General features: G+C 33.6%; 1 protein-coding gene across 1 annotated transcript; it reads left to right on the forward strand.

Moving 5' to 3' along the window:
* The first annotated feature begins 2305 nt into the window (after nucleotides 1-2305).
* LOC129276079 (inactive C-alpha-formylglycine-generating enzyme 2-like) lies at nucleotides 2306-17395 on the forward strand. The gene is made up of 9 exons (XM_064109786.1): nucleotides 2306-2603; nucleotides 5526-5688; nucleotides 8257-8371; nucleotides 9659-9703; nucleotides 10146-10296; nucleotides 10802-10857; nucleotides 11647-11731; nucleotides 12895-13084; nucleotides 13852-17395. The coding sequence occupies exons 1-9, from the start codon at nucleotides 2516-2518 to the stop codon at nucleotides 14078-14080; spliced, it is 1122 nt and encodes a 373-aa protein (XP_063965856.1). The 5' UTR covers nucleotides 2306-2515; the 3' UTR covers nucleotides 14081-17395.
* Nucleotides 17396-17990: the final 595 nt, after the last annotated feature.

The following is a 17990-nucleotide window of genomic DNA, read 5'->3' on the forward strand; positions in this document are numbered from 1 at the left end:
TGCATTTGCGCAGTATGCGCACCGATGTGTCCCGGAAGTTTTGGCGCGGATATGCCAGAAGGTCAAGGTATTGGCTCTCGTGTTGGCTGGTGTAGCTTTGTAGGGGCAGCGAAATTAAGCAGAAAAACGGTAAATTCAATGTCATCAGACTATTTATGTTTATTGATGTGCAAACTACAAGAATCATGATAACGTTTTGTCTTACTTTTTTCAAAAAATAAATGAACAGTTATTAAAGAATATTTACATTATTTCGTGGAGTTTTCAGTATCCATAAAAAATAGTAAAATTGAACAAACGAAAAAAAATCAACTCTACAATCTACCAAAAAAGTGCGCTGAGTGAGGGGCGGGGCTTAAGTGGTCACAAAATCTGAGCGGAGTGGACCTTCCTAAAAGCAACACTGCCGTGTGTTGCTGCCCTCTACGTTCGTTGGATTTTGCTTTTCGCTTTCCATATTTTTGCTCCCTTTTCATAGATTACTGCAGGAAAAACTCTTGTTTTTTTTATAAATTCGCTTAACTCCGAGGCGTTGTACAACACAAATAGCGAATATTCTTATTCGTGCAATGGTGCGAGATTTCGCATTCGGTGAAAGAAAGAAACACTCTATTCAACTCGGCTTACGCCTCGTTGAATAGAGCATCTTTCTTTCACCTCATGCGAAATCTCGCACCATCGCACTCATGCCTATTCGCTATTTGTATACTATGGGATGGGAAGGCCTTGGAGTGGTTCAGGAGCTACTTATCCAATAGACGTCAGTACGTAACATTAAACAACTTTACATCCAATATGCGAAATATAAATTGCGGAGTCCCACAGGGTAGTCTGTTAGCTAGGTCCTTTATTATTTATCATTTACATTAATGATTTTTGTAAATCATCCGATATTCTTTCATTCATATTTTTTGCCGACGATTCTAATCTTTTCTATTCTCATAAAAATCCAAACACATGCACTACTAAATACAGTAAATTCTGAGCTAGAAAAGGTTACTCAGTGGGTAGGAGCTAACAAACTATCCCTTAATCTAAAAAAAAAACAAATACATGTTATTTAGTAACTCCATAGACACTGCCCGCAAACATTGTGTTTGATGATACCCCTTTAGAAGTTGTTTCGTTTATCAAGTTCCTAGGCATAACTGTCGATAACAAACTTTTGTGGAAATATCACATTGAAAATATTTGTAAAGCGATTTCACGCAACATCGGCATAATAAATAAACTGAAATTTCATTTTCCTCCACGAACCTTATTAATGCTTTATTCTTCTTTAATCTTACCATATTTGAACTACGGCATTCTTGTTTGAGGCAATACCCACCAAGTTTTATTAAACAGACTTCTTTTATTACATAAGAAGTCTCTCCGTATATAATTAACCATTCTTCATTTCTTTCACACACAGACCCATTGTTTGCTGAAAACAAGCTGCTAAAAATAAATGATCTATATCTGTTTCACTTAGGCCAATTTATGTATAAATATAATAACAATTCACTTCCTCAAGTATTTGATTCAATGTTCCCTCAAAATGGTTCATTTCATCATTACCCTACGAGACAGTCTAATGAGTTCCATTTACCTATTTTAAGAACACTGTTAGCTAAAAAAACATTTATATACGATGGCCCGAGATTCTGGAACTCCCTTAGTGAAGATATTATTAAAAGCCCATCCCTCTGTTCTTTTAAAATGAAACTTAAAAATAATTTTCTGAAATCATACAGGTCATCATTTCCTCAATATTAAATAATTATATCATTAAATTCACCATTTCATGCCTCCTTAACTTCTTTTCTTTTCTTTTTTGTTATTATCCGCGCGTTGAAGTCCTGCTCCGTTATCTTTCTTTATCTCTTTTCCCTTTTTATTTTCATATCCCTTGTGTATGCTTCCATTTTTTCTTGTTTGTTCTTTGTTTTTTTGTTGTTCTGCTGTTCTCTGTTTTGTCACCTTCGTGTCTGTCTTCGTAGGCAATTCTAAAATAATTATTTAGAGGGGTCCACACAATACAAGCACTGCTTTTTAGTGGATCCCTCCATTTTCTCAGAATTTTATTTTATAATGGTTATGATATTTTGCTTATATATAATACTCTGCTTCACTTTTACTTATAGATAAATATCATATACTGTATATGCCTGAATTTATTTTGTCTGTATAAGTTCATTGTAACTGTTTGACCACATTACTTTGTTCTGTTGAAAATGAAATAAAATAAATTGAAAATTGAATTGAATTGGATTTTATTTTCAGAAAAGAAACTCGAGACTGCTATGCTCTGGCGTTTGGCGACACATAGGTATACGGTAAATGCAGATTTTCGCGAGTGAGCAATCTTCGTAATCATTACTCTTACATGCTCCGCATACGCGCATGCTGCGCTAAGTGCAAAGATATTTGAAGTGCCGATCGAAAACGTGAATCACTGCCTTCTGGATTTGGCGAACAATCAGAAATAAACACCATTTGATATAACTTTGTCGATCCTGCTCGATAAACGAAGATGAGAGCACTTGTATTTTACCCAAGCCTTGCCTGTGTGATGCTTGTATCGATGTCCCATGCCTTATCTAAAGATGAAGTTCCAGCTGGTAAGTTCTATCGGAACCCTCCGTGTGGTGCTCCCCGTCTCGCCGGCGAAGTGGACCTGGGATGGACCGTATCTTCGCTTACCTCTCCTGGGTGGCGCTAATGCTCTTTCGTATCCAGTTCAATTGCCCACTCCACTGTACTCTCACTCCCAGGCTAGGCGCGGTTCCAGGGGGCGGGGGTGGTTTGAAGGTGCGGTTGCACTGCGTATGATTTTAAGGCTAAGAACAAAAAAAAAAGAATGGTGCTCCCTATATAACTGTTAGAATTATGCAACCTGTAAAATATTGTTTTTTTTTTGTTTTCATGGCTTTCATCAGTTTCATGCCATTTAGTATTTACTTTTTAGACTAAGCTAGTAAATAAGTTGAGTCGACCAATTTTTCCTAATTTTTTTTCTCCACAGATTTACCCTGCAATATCCTAAGAAAACAGAAATAAATGGGAGAAGAGGAGTGATTTTTTTATGAGGAATCTGGGAAGCATTTGATATTTGATATATTTTGGCTTGTCAAGTGAGTGGTTGTGTTTCCCTGCTTGTTAATGTTAAATTTGATTGATTGGTTGCTGAGATAATCCCATTGCCTGGGCTTAGGGAAGGGGGGGGGGGTGATACATTATTATAAAACAAAACTGAGGTACACAGTCAGCTATCTTTGAATCAAATCTCTGGTTTTTACAGGTAATTGTGATCAAAGATACATATACATGTAGCTGATGGTAGTGTATGATTGAGGAAAACCTGAAAATACCCTGAGATTTGACCTGAGATTGAAAGATGATGCATTAAATCATACATGTAGTTGTTAAATAATTAGAGTCTATTTTGAAAGTCCATCATCAAGGACCATCGCCTGGGCCCTGGATGAGCATGGTACCCTTTCTGTAAATGACAAAATTTAACAGCCACAAATTTTGCTTTCCTTCTCTTTTACTGTGTGCTGTGAAGAGATTGTCAAAAAGAAAGTTGCAAGAAAAAGAATACCAATGATATTTGGAAACAAATAAGCCATGTTGAAACTTTCAAGATAGTCTGTGGCTAAATAAAACCCCCCCCCAAAAAAAACCCCCTGAATACGGCAAGACTTCTATGTCCCCTTTACTGAAATTGAAAAAATATGGATTAGGTTTATCAAGAATTATCTAACATATATCTAAGAGATTTAGGAAGGAAAAGTTGGATACATACCACAATATGGCTTTATTCCGTCAAAATCTTGAGTGTGTGTAATTAATCCCAATGGCATTGGTTTATTTATTCAGAAAAATGAATACCCAATACTCTTGGAGAGTAGACTAGTCGTAATATTGGTTGATAACCATTATGAAATCCATGGCTTTCAACAATTCCTGCTAGCTCAGTGAGTAAGGCGACAGAATGGAGATGCCTCGTTCTGCAGCGAGAGGTTCAAATCCAAGTTCTAACTGGAAGTAAGAAGGAAAAAAATTAAAAAAAAACGAAAGAAGGGGGTTTTGGAGAAGTATTATTTACAATTAGTGCAGGGGACTTAAAGAAGTCTTTCCCTGAAAACAAACTATATACTATGGAACTAAAATTTAGATGATATTTCTGGTCTCTCACATTTTTCAGATATTTGAGCACTAGATAATTCATTTTTACCAAATATCACAGACACCTGCAGGTGACAATTGGAACTTCACAGCTCAGATTTTTTAGAATTCAAATCAATGACCCACAAGCCAATTGATGCATACTGCCATTGAAGGACAATGATTTTTGTTTGAAATATCAACTTGTCAAATTTTTATTGATTTTTCCATTCTGACATATAACTTTTGGCATATGAGTCTCACACTATGAGTCTATGAATGAACCTAACTAGCAAGACACATTTAATGCCTATTTAGAGAAATGTTCATCTGTTGAAGAGCAATCAACCATTCCTAAGAAACATTTAGATGCAGTCAGGCATACAATCCTTGATCCTATACAGTGAAAGTCTACAGAGCCACATCAGCAAAGAGCTGCAGACAAGCTATTCTGCTATTCGCTAGACTGGCCTTGGACAATAGAACTTAGTACCCTTGCTTTTAATCCACTACAAGGTCTTGGAATAAGAATCTGAAGTCATTGTACATGTATGTCGTTGATAAAAATATTGGTTTGAAATATTTATGATCAGAATGTATGAAAATCATGACATGATAATGATAATATTAATAAGGATAACATCATTTTGATAGCAAATAGTAAATTTTGCATTTGTAACCAAAATATGATTTGAAGGCTGCTTGTTCATGCATCATATAGTTCATATTAAAGTGCCCACAGCAGCAGATATGACAATGAATTTTATACAGTTAGTGTACTTTATGAAGAAACTGTCTCAAATCTCATGTGAAAGGCGAGAATCATAGGAACAGTTGATGTAAACGCATTGAAATAAGCCTGAGGTCCAACATTATCAGTTGTCATCATTATATATAATTTATGTAACCAAACAGATGGGGCATTTTAAGACCAATTATTAAGCACATTCTTTCAAAAGTACATTACACGTAGAAAGAGTATGATAGCTCACACAGGGGGCCTGTTTCATAAAACTTGTTAAAATAAAAAAAATTATATTAATTTAAAGCTACATGTATGTACTGAGATTGGTGGATTTGATTGGCTGATGGTAAACTTGTTAGAGAAATTGTGCATAATTTTTTATTATAACAAGTCTTTATGAAACAGGTGTCAGTGTATTTTGATCTGTCTTTCCCATAACTGTAACCTCTAAAATACTTGTCAATAAAATCATTGTATAGAGTGAAATGTAAACAATTTAAAGAAAAATACAAAGTCCACATTCTATTTCTATATTCTCTAATACTCTGAAGTGCCTTGATCATCTCATTAAGATGTAAAGTCTTATAATATTATTGTTATTCTTTCACTTTATTTATTATCTGTTTAGATCCTGTGTATGACAAGTATGAAGATATGATTGAATTGCCTGGAGGAAAGTTCACGATGGGGTCATCGAAAGCAGATGGTAAAGATGGAGAAGGTGTCCAGAGAAAGGTCACCGTGAAACCTTTTAAAATCAACAAGTATCCTATAACTTCTGCATCATTTAGGTAAATGCTAGCAATATTTCTCATCTCATGTAATACTTTCATGTTTTTTCTTTGATTTTTATCACAACTTTTTAAAGGTGAAATTCACCCTGATCAATTCAAATATTTTTAAAAATCTCATTTTATTGTCTTTTCCTCTTGGTTTGTTAGTCTGTTGGTCTGTTTAAAAATGTTAAAGTTTGCTCTCATGTCTTTATTTTTCAATCAATTAAATTCATACTTGGTACATAATCCTGGGGTAATACCACATGTGACCACATGGGTATGGTGGGGTCAAAGGTCATCTAGGGGTCAAAAGGTCAAATGAAATTAGGTCATGTTCATCATTTCTAAAAGGTTTTGTTCAACTTGATCCCATTTCTTTATTTCTGCATCAATCAATTTGATCACGCTTTGTTCAAATGATCCTTGGGTAATACCACATGTGTGTTGTTGAGGGTGATAAGGTTGAAGGTCATAGGGTCAAAGGTCAATTTTTCAAATTTCTTTATTTCTGAATCAATTGTGTTTACACTTGGTACAAATGATCCTTGGGTAACATCACATGACTTGTGTGATTATGAGGATTGTGTCAAAATGTCATTTACATGTAGGGGTCAAAGGGTCAAATGATATGAGGTAATGTTCATCTTTTTTTCAAGTTTTAGTTCAACTTGCTCTCATTTCATCATATCTGCATCAATTGGATTGGTGAATGGATGGATGGATATGTTGATGGATGGATGGATGAATAGATGGATGGATGGATGGATGAAATGATTGGTGGATGGAAAGATTGGTGGTTGGATGGATTAGTGGATCGATCGATCGATCAGTCAACCAACCAACCCTACCTTCCTTCCTTCATATTGAACCTCATATGAAGGTTTTACTTCTATTTGATAATCACAAGAATTAAAGGAAGACCTGCTTAGAGTTGATCTCCAGATATGAAATATCCAGATATAGTGAAATATAATACCACTCTAATGATATGCTGGTAATTCTGTTTCTCTATTACAGGAAAAAAAAAACACCCCCAAATATTAAGAAAAACTGTTATTTCTGTGATGATTAAGAAGCAACCATATTTATGCAGGTATATGTATATGCCCTGTTCTTCATCATACATCCTGGATAGACTTGGAATGATAAATCCTTTTTGGATTTTAGACTGAAATTTAAATGCAAGTACTACATGAATGTAGCCTTGTGTTAGGTGTACTGTACATGTAGAAAGATAGAGATAAGAATTGTCTGTGTTCATTGGTGGTATGATTTGGTAATTGGTTTATAGATAGATAGGTAGATTAAATGGTTTATTTGATAAAAATCATACATCATGGTGGCCAAGCCAAATTGTGATGCATTTACATATAAATTAAAATGAATCAATACATTAAAAATGGAATACATATCATTGAAATGAATAATAACTAATAAGCACAAATACTGTGGAATAGAAATATCTAATAGTATGATTAAAATGCAAATTCATTAATAATTGCAACTTAGGTAACTATAATCATTGATGGATTAATAATTACAATTGGATAATTGTGAACTAGCAGACTGTAATGATTTTGTATTTAATGTTATTCACAAATAGCATGAAGACATGAGTGTGATGGTACAAAATTTTGCATTAGAATGAAAGATAGGTTGCACTTCTTAAGTGATTAGGATGTCTTCTTTTTTCACCAATTTTGTTGGGGGGGGGGTATACTGCAGGAATACATTCATGTTATGTTTTTACAACCATTGAGGAGTTCAAGAAATTCATGAAAACACAGATGATGATATAAAAATACAGTTTTAAGATGAAAAATAAAAAAATGCTCACATGGGAAAAGAAATCCTAAATCCCATTTAATGTAATTGCTGAAGCATGTATCTGTTGATTTTGTAAATTGCATCCTTGATTGATAATTATTCAACAAGCTGTTACCATTTTACGGGCCTTTGAGACAAGTGTAAATGTGTGCAAACAAAACACTCTCTAATTAGATCATGTAGGTTTGCATTATTCCCCCCCAAATAGTGCATTGATTAAATTTGCTGTGCAAACTGTTTTATTTATTAAAGGGAAGTGGTCTTGGTCTGTAGCCTGAGTTGCAAATGAAAGGACCCTCATGTACTTTAAATTGAAACATGCTTTTATTCCTTCTTTTCTTTTGGTGTGGCAATCAGCCATAATTGACTAGTTCTACCATAAGTACTTTCTGTATTTGTAATTTCAAATTTATTTTCTTTAATGATATAATAAGATAAATTTGGCTAGATTTGTTTTAAGACTAGAGCCCCATTGCATGTAAGTTACTATCATGATATTCACTACCATGGTAATTCTGATCAACAGCCAATCAGAACCAAGGATTCCATGCAATTTACCATGGGATGGCAAAGTTACTGGAACCGTACAACAGGGCCCTGCATGTTCATCAATGAGGGTCTGTTTCTGCAGACGAGAATGGGCCAATGTCCAGTTGATATTATCCTTTTTTTGTCTTGCTCCGTACAAATATACAAATTCTAGATTGACATGAATATTATTTTCATACAGTTTGTTAATTTATTTCTTTGTTGTAGGAAATTTGTGAGAGCAAAGAAATACAAGACCGATGCTGAGAAATACACATGGAGTTTTGCATTTGATGCTTTTGTTCCTGAGGATATTAAGAACACGATTGAGCAAAGATTACCTGTAAGTAAAGGTTATCCAATTTTATTCTTAAAAAATGACGAATGAAATTAGTCCATCAATTAATGGCAGTTGCCAAAATAAATCACATTGAATGGCAATTAAACAAAAATTAATTATATTTTGTATGTTCATCTTTGCCCGCCAAGGATATTGTCCATCTTGTACACATTAAGTTTAGGGTGCAACATTACGAGGGGTTTTGAATTGACTAAATTACCTCAACTCTCGATAACTTTTGATGGTATTTTTTGGTAAAGAAAATCTTTGTGTGTACACTGAAATATGCAATGCACACATCACTACTGTGTTTGGGTGTGTGTACATGTACAATAGACCAAATGCACTCTGCGTGCATTGCGAATGAAATGTGACTTGAATCAAAGTTTGCAGGACTTCCACAAAGTGGGCAAGGAGCTTAACCCTAAAAGGACTGGGCTAGTAGAGATGTAATCAGGACTTGGGGCATGATGGGCCCCCCTTATGATCTCGGCCACCATTTGCGTGATCGTGGCGAAATTTGGCAGGCACATTCTTTACCACATAAACTACAAGCCAGTATTTAAAAAAATTCCGAAAATAATTATCTTTTATTTATTATGAATAATATATGCAAATTTATTCATGAAAAACATTATTTGCATATTTAACACCCAAATTCACTTCAATTATTCTTTTATTTTCCAGATGTCATCTTTGTAATCTTTTTCCTTATGTATTTTTTTTTTCTTATTGTTTTCCTTGTTTTTTCATCTTTTGTTTTTCATTGTTTTTTTCAATGGAAATTATTATAGCCCATTCAACAACTAAATTAAACCCTAAATAGTTCAGCAGACCAATTAGAATGAAAAATAATCACCCTTTTACGAAATTCATCTCCCATAGACTTTGTACATGTACATCGAGTATGGTAATGAGCTATTTTCGGCATGACATTGTTTAATAAAAAGTAATGTGGCATTGCGATGCTATATAACCCATATGTCACGAATTTGGTCTCAAAAGTTGCGTAAGACTTCAAAGAAAAAAGTCAAAATATTTTGCGGCGCTCTCTTTTTGCGTTCCGGAAATATTGCGCGAAGCATTGAGGGGGGGCATAATAGCCCCTGTCCGATTAGGGTTATTAAAGCAGCCATTAATTTTTTCCATTTTTATTTAGATTTGGACTTCTTTCTTCAGAACAAATGCACATTATACATAAATGTAGAAGCAAAAAACAGAAAAAAAAAATAAATTGTCATGATTGTCTAGTTCCTTTTTATTTTTCTTTTAATTTATTTTGAAATTTAGAGCGCACCATGGTGGATTCCTGTTCAGAATGCTTATTGGAGACAGGTGAGCCGTGATTAGGAATTCATTGTTTTTAGTGATCCTAGGCATAATCATTCCCTTAAAGTGTTCACTATTGAGCAGTAATTTTATAATGTTTTATACACTTGGTACAAAATAACTATCCATTTTCTTTACTTATGATATTTTCATGTTTAATGTATTCCTTCTATTATCATGATGTATGTGTATTTTCTCTGAACTATGATTACTATGTCATTAATTTTGAATATATTCAATTTATTAATTCAAGTATTTATTTGAGTGCTTTTTATTTATGAAATAAAGGGATTGCGATTACAAAGATCAATGAACAGAATATTAGCAAAAAGGATCATTTCAATGATTCTTTGTCCCAGGCTCGAAGTTTAATATTACTATCATTATTTTTATCTATTATCTCTTGTTGAAATATTTGTAAGTAAAATATCTTTGCAATTGTTATTAGCCAGAAGGTAAAGGAAGCGGGATTGAGAAGCGATTGAACTATCCAGCCGTTCATATCAGTCAAGTCGATGCGAGAACATTCTGTCAGTGGCATGGATGGAGACTACCAACGGAAGCAGAATGGGAGTTTGCTGCAAGAGGGGGTCTGGAAGGTATGTATGTATAGACTAGCTAGTATCCCATTAAAGACGTAGCCCATGCATAGGACAGGATCTATGGAAAATGTAATATATGTGTAGTTTAACCACCCAGTTTCGAGCTGATTAAATTTAGAGATAGATAACAATTGATAAATCAAAACTAAGTACATGTAGTTAGGGAATTAGAAAATTGACGAAGATAATACTACCATTCTCTCTGTGGCTCTTTGGAAATTAAAAATAATAAAGACATGGTGGTGGGGGATACATGTTTTTCTAGTACTTGAAGCACTAATTATAACTTTGATTAAATAAAGACAGATTGAAAATTTTAAATGATTATTCTACCTTATTTGAGATACAGTGTACTTTGAAATGAAATCAAATTGGAGATGATGATATTTTGTTGCTTGTTTGAATCTCAGTGAAATTTAAGTTTTTATGTTTATGTTTTCACCTCTTTCCTCCTTCTCTACCCCACTCTCTACATGTACATGTATCTCTCTCCTTACCACAGGAAAAGAATATCCATGGGGGAACAAATATGAAAAGAATAGGATGAACATATGGCAGGTATTTTAGTCTTTCATTCAGCCATTAAAATTGCAGCCAAACATTATTTTATGTTGATATTAACATTAAAACCAAAATGAAAAAAGAGATAGATTGTGATTTATAATAAAATTATTCAACTCAATATCGACATGTACTACTGCAAGAGTCATCAGAATTAAAGTAGACAATACACATACGTGTAGTTTGAAGAAGACAAACTTAATATCTATTCCTTGCAGTAATGTGATCCACTGCTATCTATTGTAAAGCTGCTAGATGATAACCACAGTTCAGACAATTTTATTTTTAAAAAGTTATGTTATTTATATTTTGTACTATGTTTCCTAATGGCCTTGGTTTGGTAGGAATTATTGGATAAAAATTCATGGACAGTGTAATGCTTCCTTCAGATGAGAGTGAAAGTACCTATATCTTTAATATATGATACAGTATTGTGGGTAGGATGCATTGATGAAAGCTGTTTTTTGCGAGCCCCGATGCACTTGTATTGATATGCTATTTCAATAAAATTGACAGGCCGTTGGGTCTAAATTATTCTGTAATAATGATTGCACAATGCAACATTGCATTTTGATAGTCAGTCGTACATAAATATTCATTTCATACTGTAAGTATCATTCCTCATATTCTCTCTTAATATTCCTCAAAGCTGATGCTTCTTATAATGTGAGGTTATAGCTTCATGCCTCCCATGTACATTATTTTACAGATGTTTTTTCACAGACATATATTTATATTTTTGTATATCATTTCCATGTTGTTTGTTTTTGTATTTTCATTATAAAGGGCAAATTTCCTGAAGAAAATACCAAAGCTGATGGTTATCACGGCGTTGGTCCTGTAGATGCTTTCCAACCTCAAAATGAGTATGGTGAGTGAAGCCTTTAGTGAGATAGAAGTAAATGTTGACCTGTACAGGGTGTCTCAGAAAAAAAAAGCAGAACATCTTTGCCTTCAGCATTTCTTCTTTATTTTCACTTGACCAAAATCAATGATCTTTGTATCATTCACATTGTTAAGCTTAAACATAAACAAATTGAACATTTTGAAGCAAAGGAAGTCTTTAAAAGTCCAGTTTTGCTTTTTTTCTGGGAAACCTGGGGCCCATCTTACAAAGAGTTGTGATTGATCCGATCAATCACAACTATGGACTGCCAGCAACGTCAACATCCATTATGCGTGTTTGTTCAAAATATTTTCTAACTATGATGTATATTCATGCATTAATTGTTTTTTCTTGAAAATGCACTGTGCTTTTTGTTTACAAAAGACATTGTGCAAATTTCCTGTAAAAAAAATTATGACACTGATGGATTTCCATAGAATTACGATTGATTGGATCAGTCGTAACTCTTTGTAAGGCGGGGCCCTGGTATACACAGATGACTGCTTACTTTATAGAGCTGGTAATAACACATATGCCTAGTGTTATGAGATATGCTGTATCACTTTTAATTAGAAGAAAAATGTACTTCTAAGGGGACCTTCTTTTACTTCAGTCTTTAAATAGAAAGGTGAAAAAAAAAAGGTGAAAAAATTTCCATATCGGTAAACTGTTTCTTTATTTGACATTATTTGCCATGCAACAATAACAAGTATTGTGGAATGATAGATACCAAATTTTTTTAAGTTTAACTGAGAGTGACCTCAACTTGTATTGGAATGGAAATCCGTCTCGATGTGAGTTTGATTTGAATCTACATGTAGAACTCTTAGAAAGTAAGGGCCTTGCTACTACAGTGCTTATGAGAAAATTTTCATTTGGGGAAATTTTTCAAATATATGTTTTCAAATGTGAAGGAGTATTTTTCCTTTTCTATTGATAGAAGCTCCCAAGCCTTCTCTCTCAGATGACATAATTTTTGACAGCATTTCTAACAAAAATTGTTTTTTTTTAAATTGATACTCATTGTATTACTTCCTCATTTTCATAATTCCTTTCAGATGACATAGTTTCTTGACAGCATTCCAAAAGTCAAGACATTTTATCGATACTCGTTGTATAACTTCCTCATTTTTATCCTTCATTATCAGGTCTATATGATATGATTGGTAATGTTTGGGAGTGGACGTCAACTAAATTCAGTGCTAATCCCAGTTCAAAAGACGATGCCCCTTCCCCAGGAGGTGAGGACCCCTCCAAGACCCGCTATGTCCTGAGAGGGGGGTCATATATCGACTCAAAGAACGGGAAGTTTAACCATGCTGCTAGAGTCACTACAAGGTTAGTATGATGTATGAGCTATGGGGCATGTTGAAGAAAGGGTTGTGATTGAATGCAATCACAAAATATATTATGACAAAAAATTTATTGCAACTACAAAAAATAAATCACATCTAAAAAATAATTTGCAACATCATTTTCTACTTATTAAATGCTGAATACATTTGTTACTTGTGTTTGATTTTTTTAGATTTGCATTTAATTGCAAGTATTCTGTAACTGGTGTTTGGGAGGGGTTGGGGAGTGGGAGGGTGGAGAGAGATATGGGGAGGAGGCATGTTTCATAAAATTGTTCATTAGTGTATGAGTTACTTATCACTGGGGATATGATTAATGACACGAGATGTTCTAAAAGAGATAATCAACATTTTCCTAGTGTTTTAATAAAGCAAGACTGTACATGTATGTCTTAACTCTGATAAAATTTGATAAAGGATCAAAATTAATAAATGATGAACTTTGCAGTCCGATACTTTAATACCAAGAATGTTTATCTACAGACATCAGATTTAAATTTTTGCTAATGGCAATGAAAATGATTAAGAACCTGATTTCCTAGTGCAGAAGATGTTGCTCATCACAGAGTATGCATAGCTGATGAGTTTCGATGTCGAAGGAGCAATTGAGAGTTTATTTCTTCTCTAGTTGATATCAAATATTGTAATCTTTATCTATCATGGCATTAGCGGGTCATAAAATGAAGTTAAATTAAAGATTTAGAACATTATTATTCTAAATTTATTGTTTTAAACTGTTCTCATCGTCAGGATGGGTAATGAAGCAGATGCCGGCTCGGATAATTTAGGATTCCGCTGCGCTGTTTCGTTACCTACTGGTACTAGTGAGAAGAAGCCGAAGGGAAAGAAGAAGAATGCAGATAAAATTGCGAAAGAGCAGACAGTTACAGAGCTTCCTGAAGGAGCAAAGGTTGTACGACCAAACCCAGCAGATTTAAATGGAAAAGGAAAAAAGAAGCAGAATCGAAATGAACTATAATGAAACTTTATTTTATTAGATTTGTTATCAACTAATTCAATTTTTTTAGCAATAAGATCAGAGAAAGAGGTTTTCAGTACTGTCTTTTTTAAAGATTTGTTTCTATTTCATTTGAAAATTATTTTAAAATCTGGGGATATATAGAGTTAACTAACAATTTTCATGATGCATTGGAAAAAACTGAAAAAAACAATCCATTAATTGTCCAAAGTATGAGGCACTTCTTATGGTAAAAGCTGTGCCGGATTGCTTGACTTTATTCAGTCTATGTTAATTTTTCCTTTTGCACAACTACTTCAAAAAGAAAAAGAGTAAACTTTATGCCAAGTTAAGAATCCTCAAAATCCCTGTAAAACTTACCTGTATCTTCTCACAAATATGATAGTTCTTGGAATTTGAAAATATTTAGAATTTGAATTAAAGTTCAAACATTTTCATATGGACCAATGTTATTGAAAGGAGGGAAAAAATTCATGTTTTTTTTTTCCAGTTTAAATTGAAGGTGAAAGAATTCATGTAGTTTACATTTATTACTTAAAGTCAAGTACATGTACATGCAGATTAATAAATAAAAAACTCCCATGAAACTTCAATCGCTAGACAGATATTTATTTCTCGTTTGTGTTGTTTTTGTGGCAAATGCCACTCTTATTTTATGTTTTGTCTTCTAAAGGTGCCTTTAACATTTTACCAAAGTGAAACCGGTTTGTCTGGTAAATTTTTGAAAATTTGAAATACACCTTTATATTAAATTATTATTTTGAAAAGTATATCATCAAATAATGTTCTTTCCTATTTAAAATTTTAAACATTAAAGTTAGGATAGGAAAAAGGGCCATTAGCACATTTTGACATTGTAGGTTGAATACTGTCTAAATAGGGTTTTTTTTTTTTTCATTGTGCTTTTCTATTTTATTTTTTTGAATGGCCATGCCTATATATGGTGATGAAAAGCTCAGCAACATTTTTTATGCCTTTTATCCCATTAACTTTGTACGCAAAATAATTTTTAAGCTTTATTCAATTATATGTGACGGAGGAAATTTGAAAAAAATTATCCCTTGTCCACTTAGAATCTTACATATTTGCCTTTATTTTCAAAAGCTTTTGATAAGCTTTTTAATAAATTGCTTTTGTGGTATGTGTAGCAGTATTTTTTGGTCCATTCCAGTGCAGTATAGTGTATTTATATACTAGAAGTTTTCTGGTCATCATTATGTCATCAATTCAGTGACCACAATTTTATTTCTGAATGTACATTATATTATATTTGTGTTGTTAACCATTGAGTATACTTCTATGAAGATGTTGGTTTGGAAAGTTTCTCGCAAATAATCCAATATTTTTGTTTGCCCATGATTTTTTTTTTAATGGGGAATGGGGGAGGGATGGTTCTGTAACCTATCTAATAAATGCCTAGCTAAAGCTGTACCCCCTTTGAGGTTCGAAACTTGTATCCACTTGCTTTGCTGCATGTGGGATTTCACAACTGTTAAATTGTACCCCCCATTGTTTTGTATATACCAAATGGGAAGTGAGAAGAATCTTTGGAATTTTTGTGTAAGGGAAATCCAACCCAAATGGATATTGTTAAAAAACAGAAAATAAGAGAAGCAGATAGCTTAAGCTACCACGTTTCCTTTTGCTCAATACACAAAATCATTGAAATGATATCCTCTTGAAATATGTTACTTAAAATTATATTTTTATTTTACGAGGATACAACATGCCATTTCGATGTATGTGATATTTGATCACTTCGCTAGATACCAGGTATAAATCCAATGCTTCCTTTTGCCTATATTTATAGGGACTACTTTATACTTCATCAGTGCAATTTCTGTAATATGTGTTTAAAGTGATTTTTCACTATATTTTCATTCATTCGGTCATTTCGTTTATTTCTATTTCCAACTATGACAGTAGAATATCATTTTTTTTAATGTAGAATAGGTAGTTTCACTTTAACTTTATATTTGATAAATGGTATGTACACCAATCAACTTAAAACCCATAATACATCGTCATCAGGGAAAGTTCTCTTTAATGAGCCAGTGAAGAAGTCCCGCAAAACCTGGTTCTGCGCAATAAAGCACTTGATAATACTCTTGTGATATCCCCTTGTCACCAAATTTGCATCACAGATCTAAAGCTGCCCATTTTGATGCAAAGAGATTATTTCTTTAAACTATATAAAACAAAAAATAGATCATTTTTGTTATAGGGCTTACAGGGCTAGAGCTAGGTGGTCAGGTAACAGTATTAGATTCATGCGTTTCATAAATCTATATTATGGTAATACAAGTGGAGAGTCATAGTCATACATGTATGTAAATCATCACCTTGAATATACGATGGATGTGCGTGTAGGTACTGTCAACATCTGTTATTTTTTCTGACTCCTTTTAAATAAATTTACAAATTGAATCATGAATTCAAATGTAATGTGGAAGTCAAAATATGTCCCCACGACTCCCTGTGCGTTCATGTGAATTATAATCATGTGATATAACAATAATATGAATGAGCCCTGGTATACTTGTACATGTAGGTGCAGCAAATATTAGCCTAACAGAGTGCTAACAGTAAGCCCAGTTAAGTCAAAACATTTATTTTAATGTGTAAGTAATGCATTGTAGCATCGCTGCCACAATAACCGGTTGTAACAGGGCCTCTGTTAGCACATTGTTAGCGCTAACAATGTTTCTGTGCGGTCGGTACAGACTATTACTGAAGGCAAAAGTCATGTGGGTGTTTCATAGAGTTCGGAAGTTACAAGCAACTTTGCGAAGAGTGTGGGATATGGGTACCAATAACCTGGGGTCCATTTCACAAACGACTTTAAATTATGGTCACTTCATGCTAACTTCCATGTAAATCCTGAGTTTGATTGGCTGCTGAGCCCTGTTACCATGGCAATGGCCAAAATGGCAAAGTTTCCTTTAGGCACCTTGTCAAAAGTATAAGCCTTATCTTTTCCGCAGGAGTCTTGCAAGCAGCTGTTCATTATACATGTAAACCATCGCATTCAACATAGATAATAAAATGGGGACTGCAGGAAAGCTGCTATGAAAAGATGCTGGATTCCTTCTAGTAGACACTGCACCGACTTCTGACAAGTGGCCTTGTAGTTAATAATATTGGCATCTGATTTCTGTCTCAGAATTGACCTGTTTAGATGTTTTCATTTGAATATCAGTATTGAAATATAATATGTATTAACATAAGAAATGTATACAAGTACCAGAAGAGGCTAAGCAGATATAATCATGTTATTTTGTACAACCAACAAATAAATATTAATTTTCATTCTTATATGTTCTTGTCGCCCCTTGTCTTTGAACTCTTTATGAGAAAGTTTCTCTAGATGATAAAGCTTAATTCATTGCGTCCATTGAGGCGTCCAATGAGGTAGCGCTTTTAACACAAAACGCCAAATTGAATGCTGACAAAGGTTTGATTAATTTACATAAATAGTGGACTCATTAATACTGCTACCTTAGTAACAAGTGTAGATTTAGCTTTCTAGCGCACATTAAACAATGTGGATGACATCTCAGTATACACGCTGAATTAAAGTGGTACTCCAGGCTGAGAGTAATATGATTTGAATAGAAAAAGTAAAATCAGACAAAACACTGAAAACGTCAAAATCGGATGAGGAATAACAAAGTTATGACATTACAAAGTTTTGCATTATTTTGGTGAAACAGTTCTACATGTATGCATATCTTCAGGAATATTCAATGAGTAAGGTGATGACGTCATATCCCCACTTATTCTCTTGTATTTTAATATACAACATTTTATTTGAATTTTAACTTCAAAGAATGGGAAAAATGGATTGACAACTGATTTAATGTGTAAGATATTCATTGCTGCAACTTATTTAATTACAAGGGACACATAT

Source organism: Lytechinus pictus, chromosome 14 (assembly GCF_037042905.1).
Source record: "Lytechinus pictus isolate F3 Inbred chromosome 14, Lp3.0, whole genome shotgun sequence".
Classification (NCBI taxonomy): domain Eukaryota; kingdom Metazoa; phylum Echinodermata; class Echinoidea; order Temnopleuroida; family Toxopneustidae; genus Lytechinus; species Lytechinus pictus.

Bases quoted from the DNA above. Each gene is read 5' to 3' on its own strand.
- LOC129276079 (XM_064109786.1), top strand. From the start codon at position 2,516: ATGAGAGCACTTGTATTTTACCCAAGCCTTGCCTGTGTGATGCTTGTA. The intron at 8,372-9,658 runs GTAAGTAAAGGT...TTTGAAATTTAG, and splicing joins CGATTGAGCAAAGATTACCT to AGCGCACCATGGTGGATTCC. The intron at 13,085-13,851 runs GTTAGTATGATG...TCTCATCGTCAG, and splicing joins GCTGCTAGAGTCACTACAAG to GATGGGTAATGAAGCAGATG.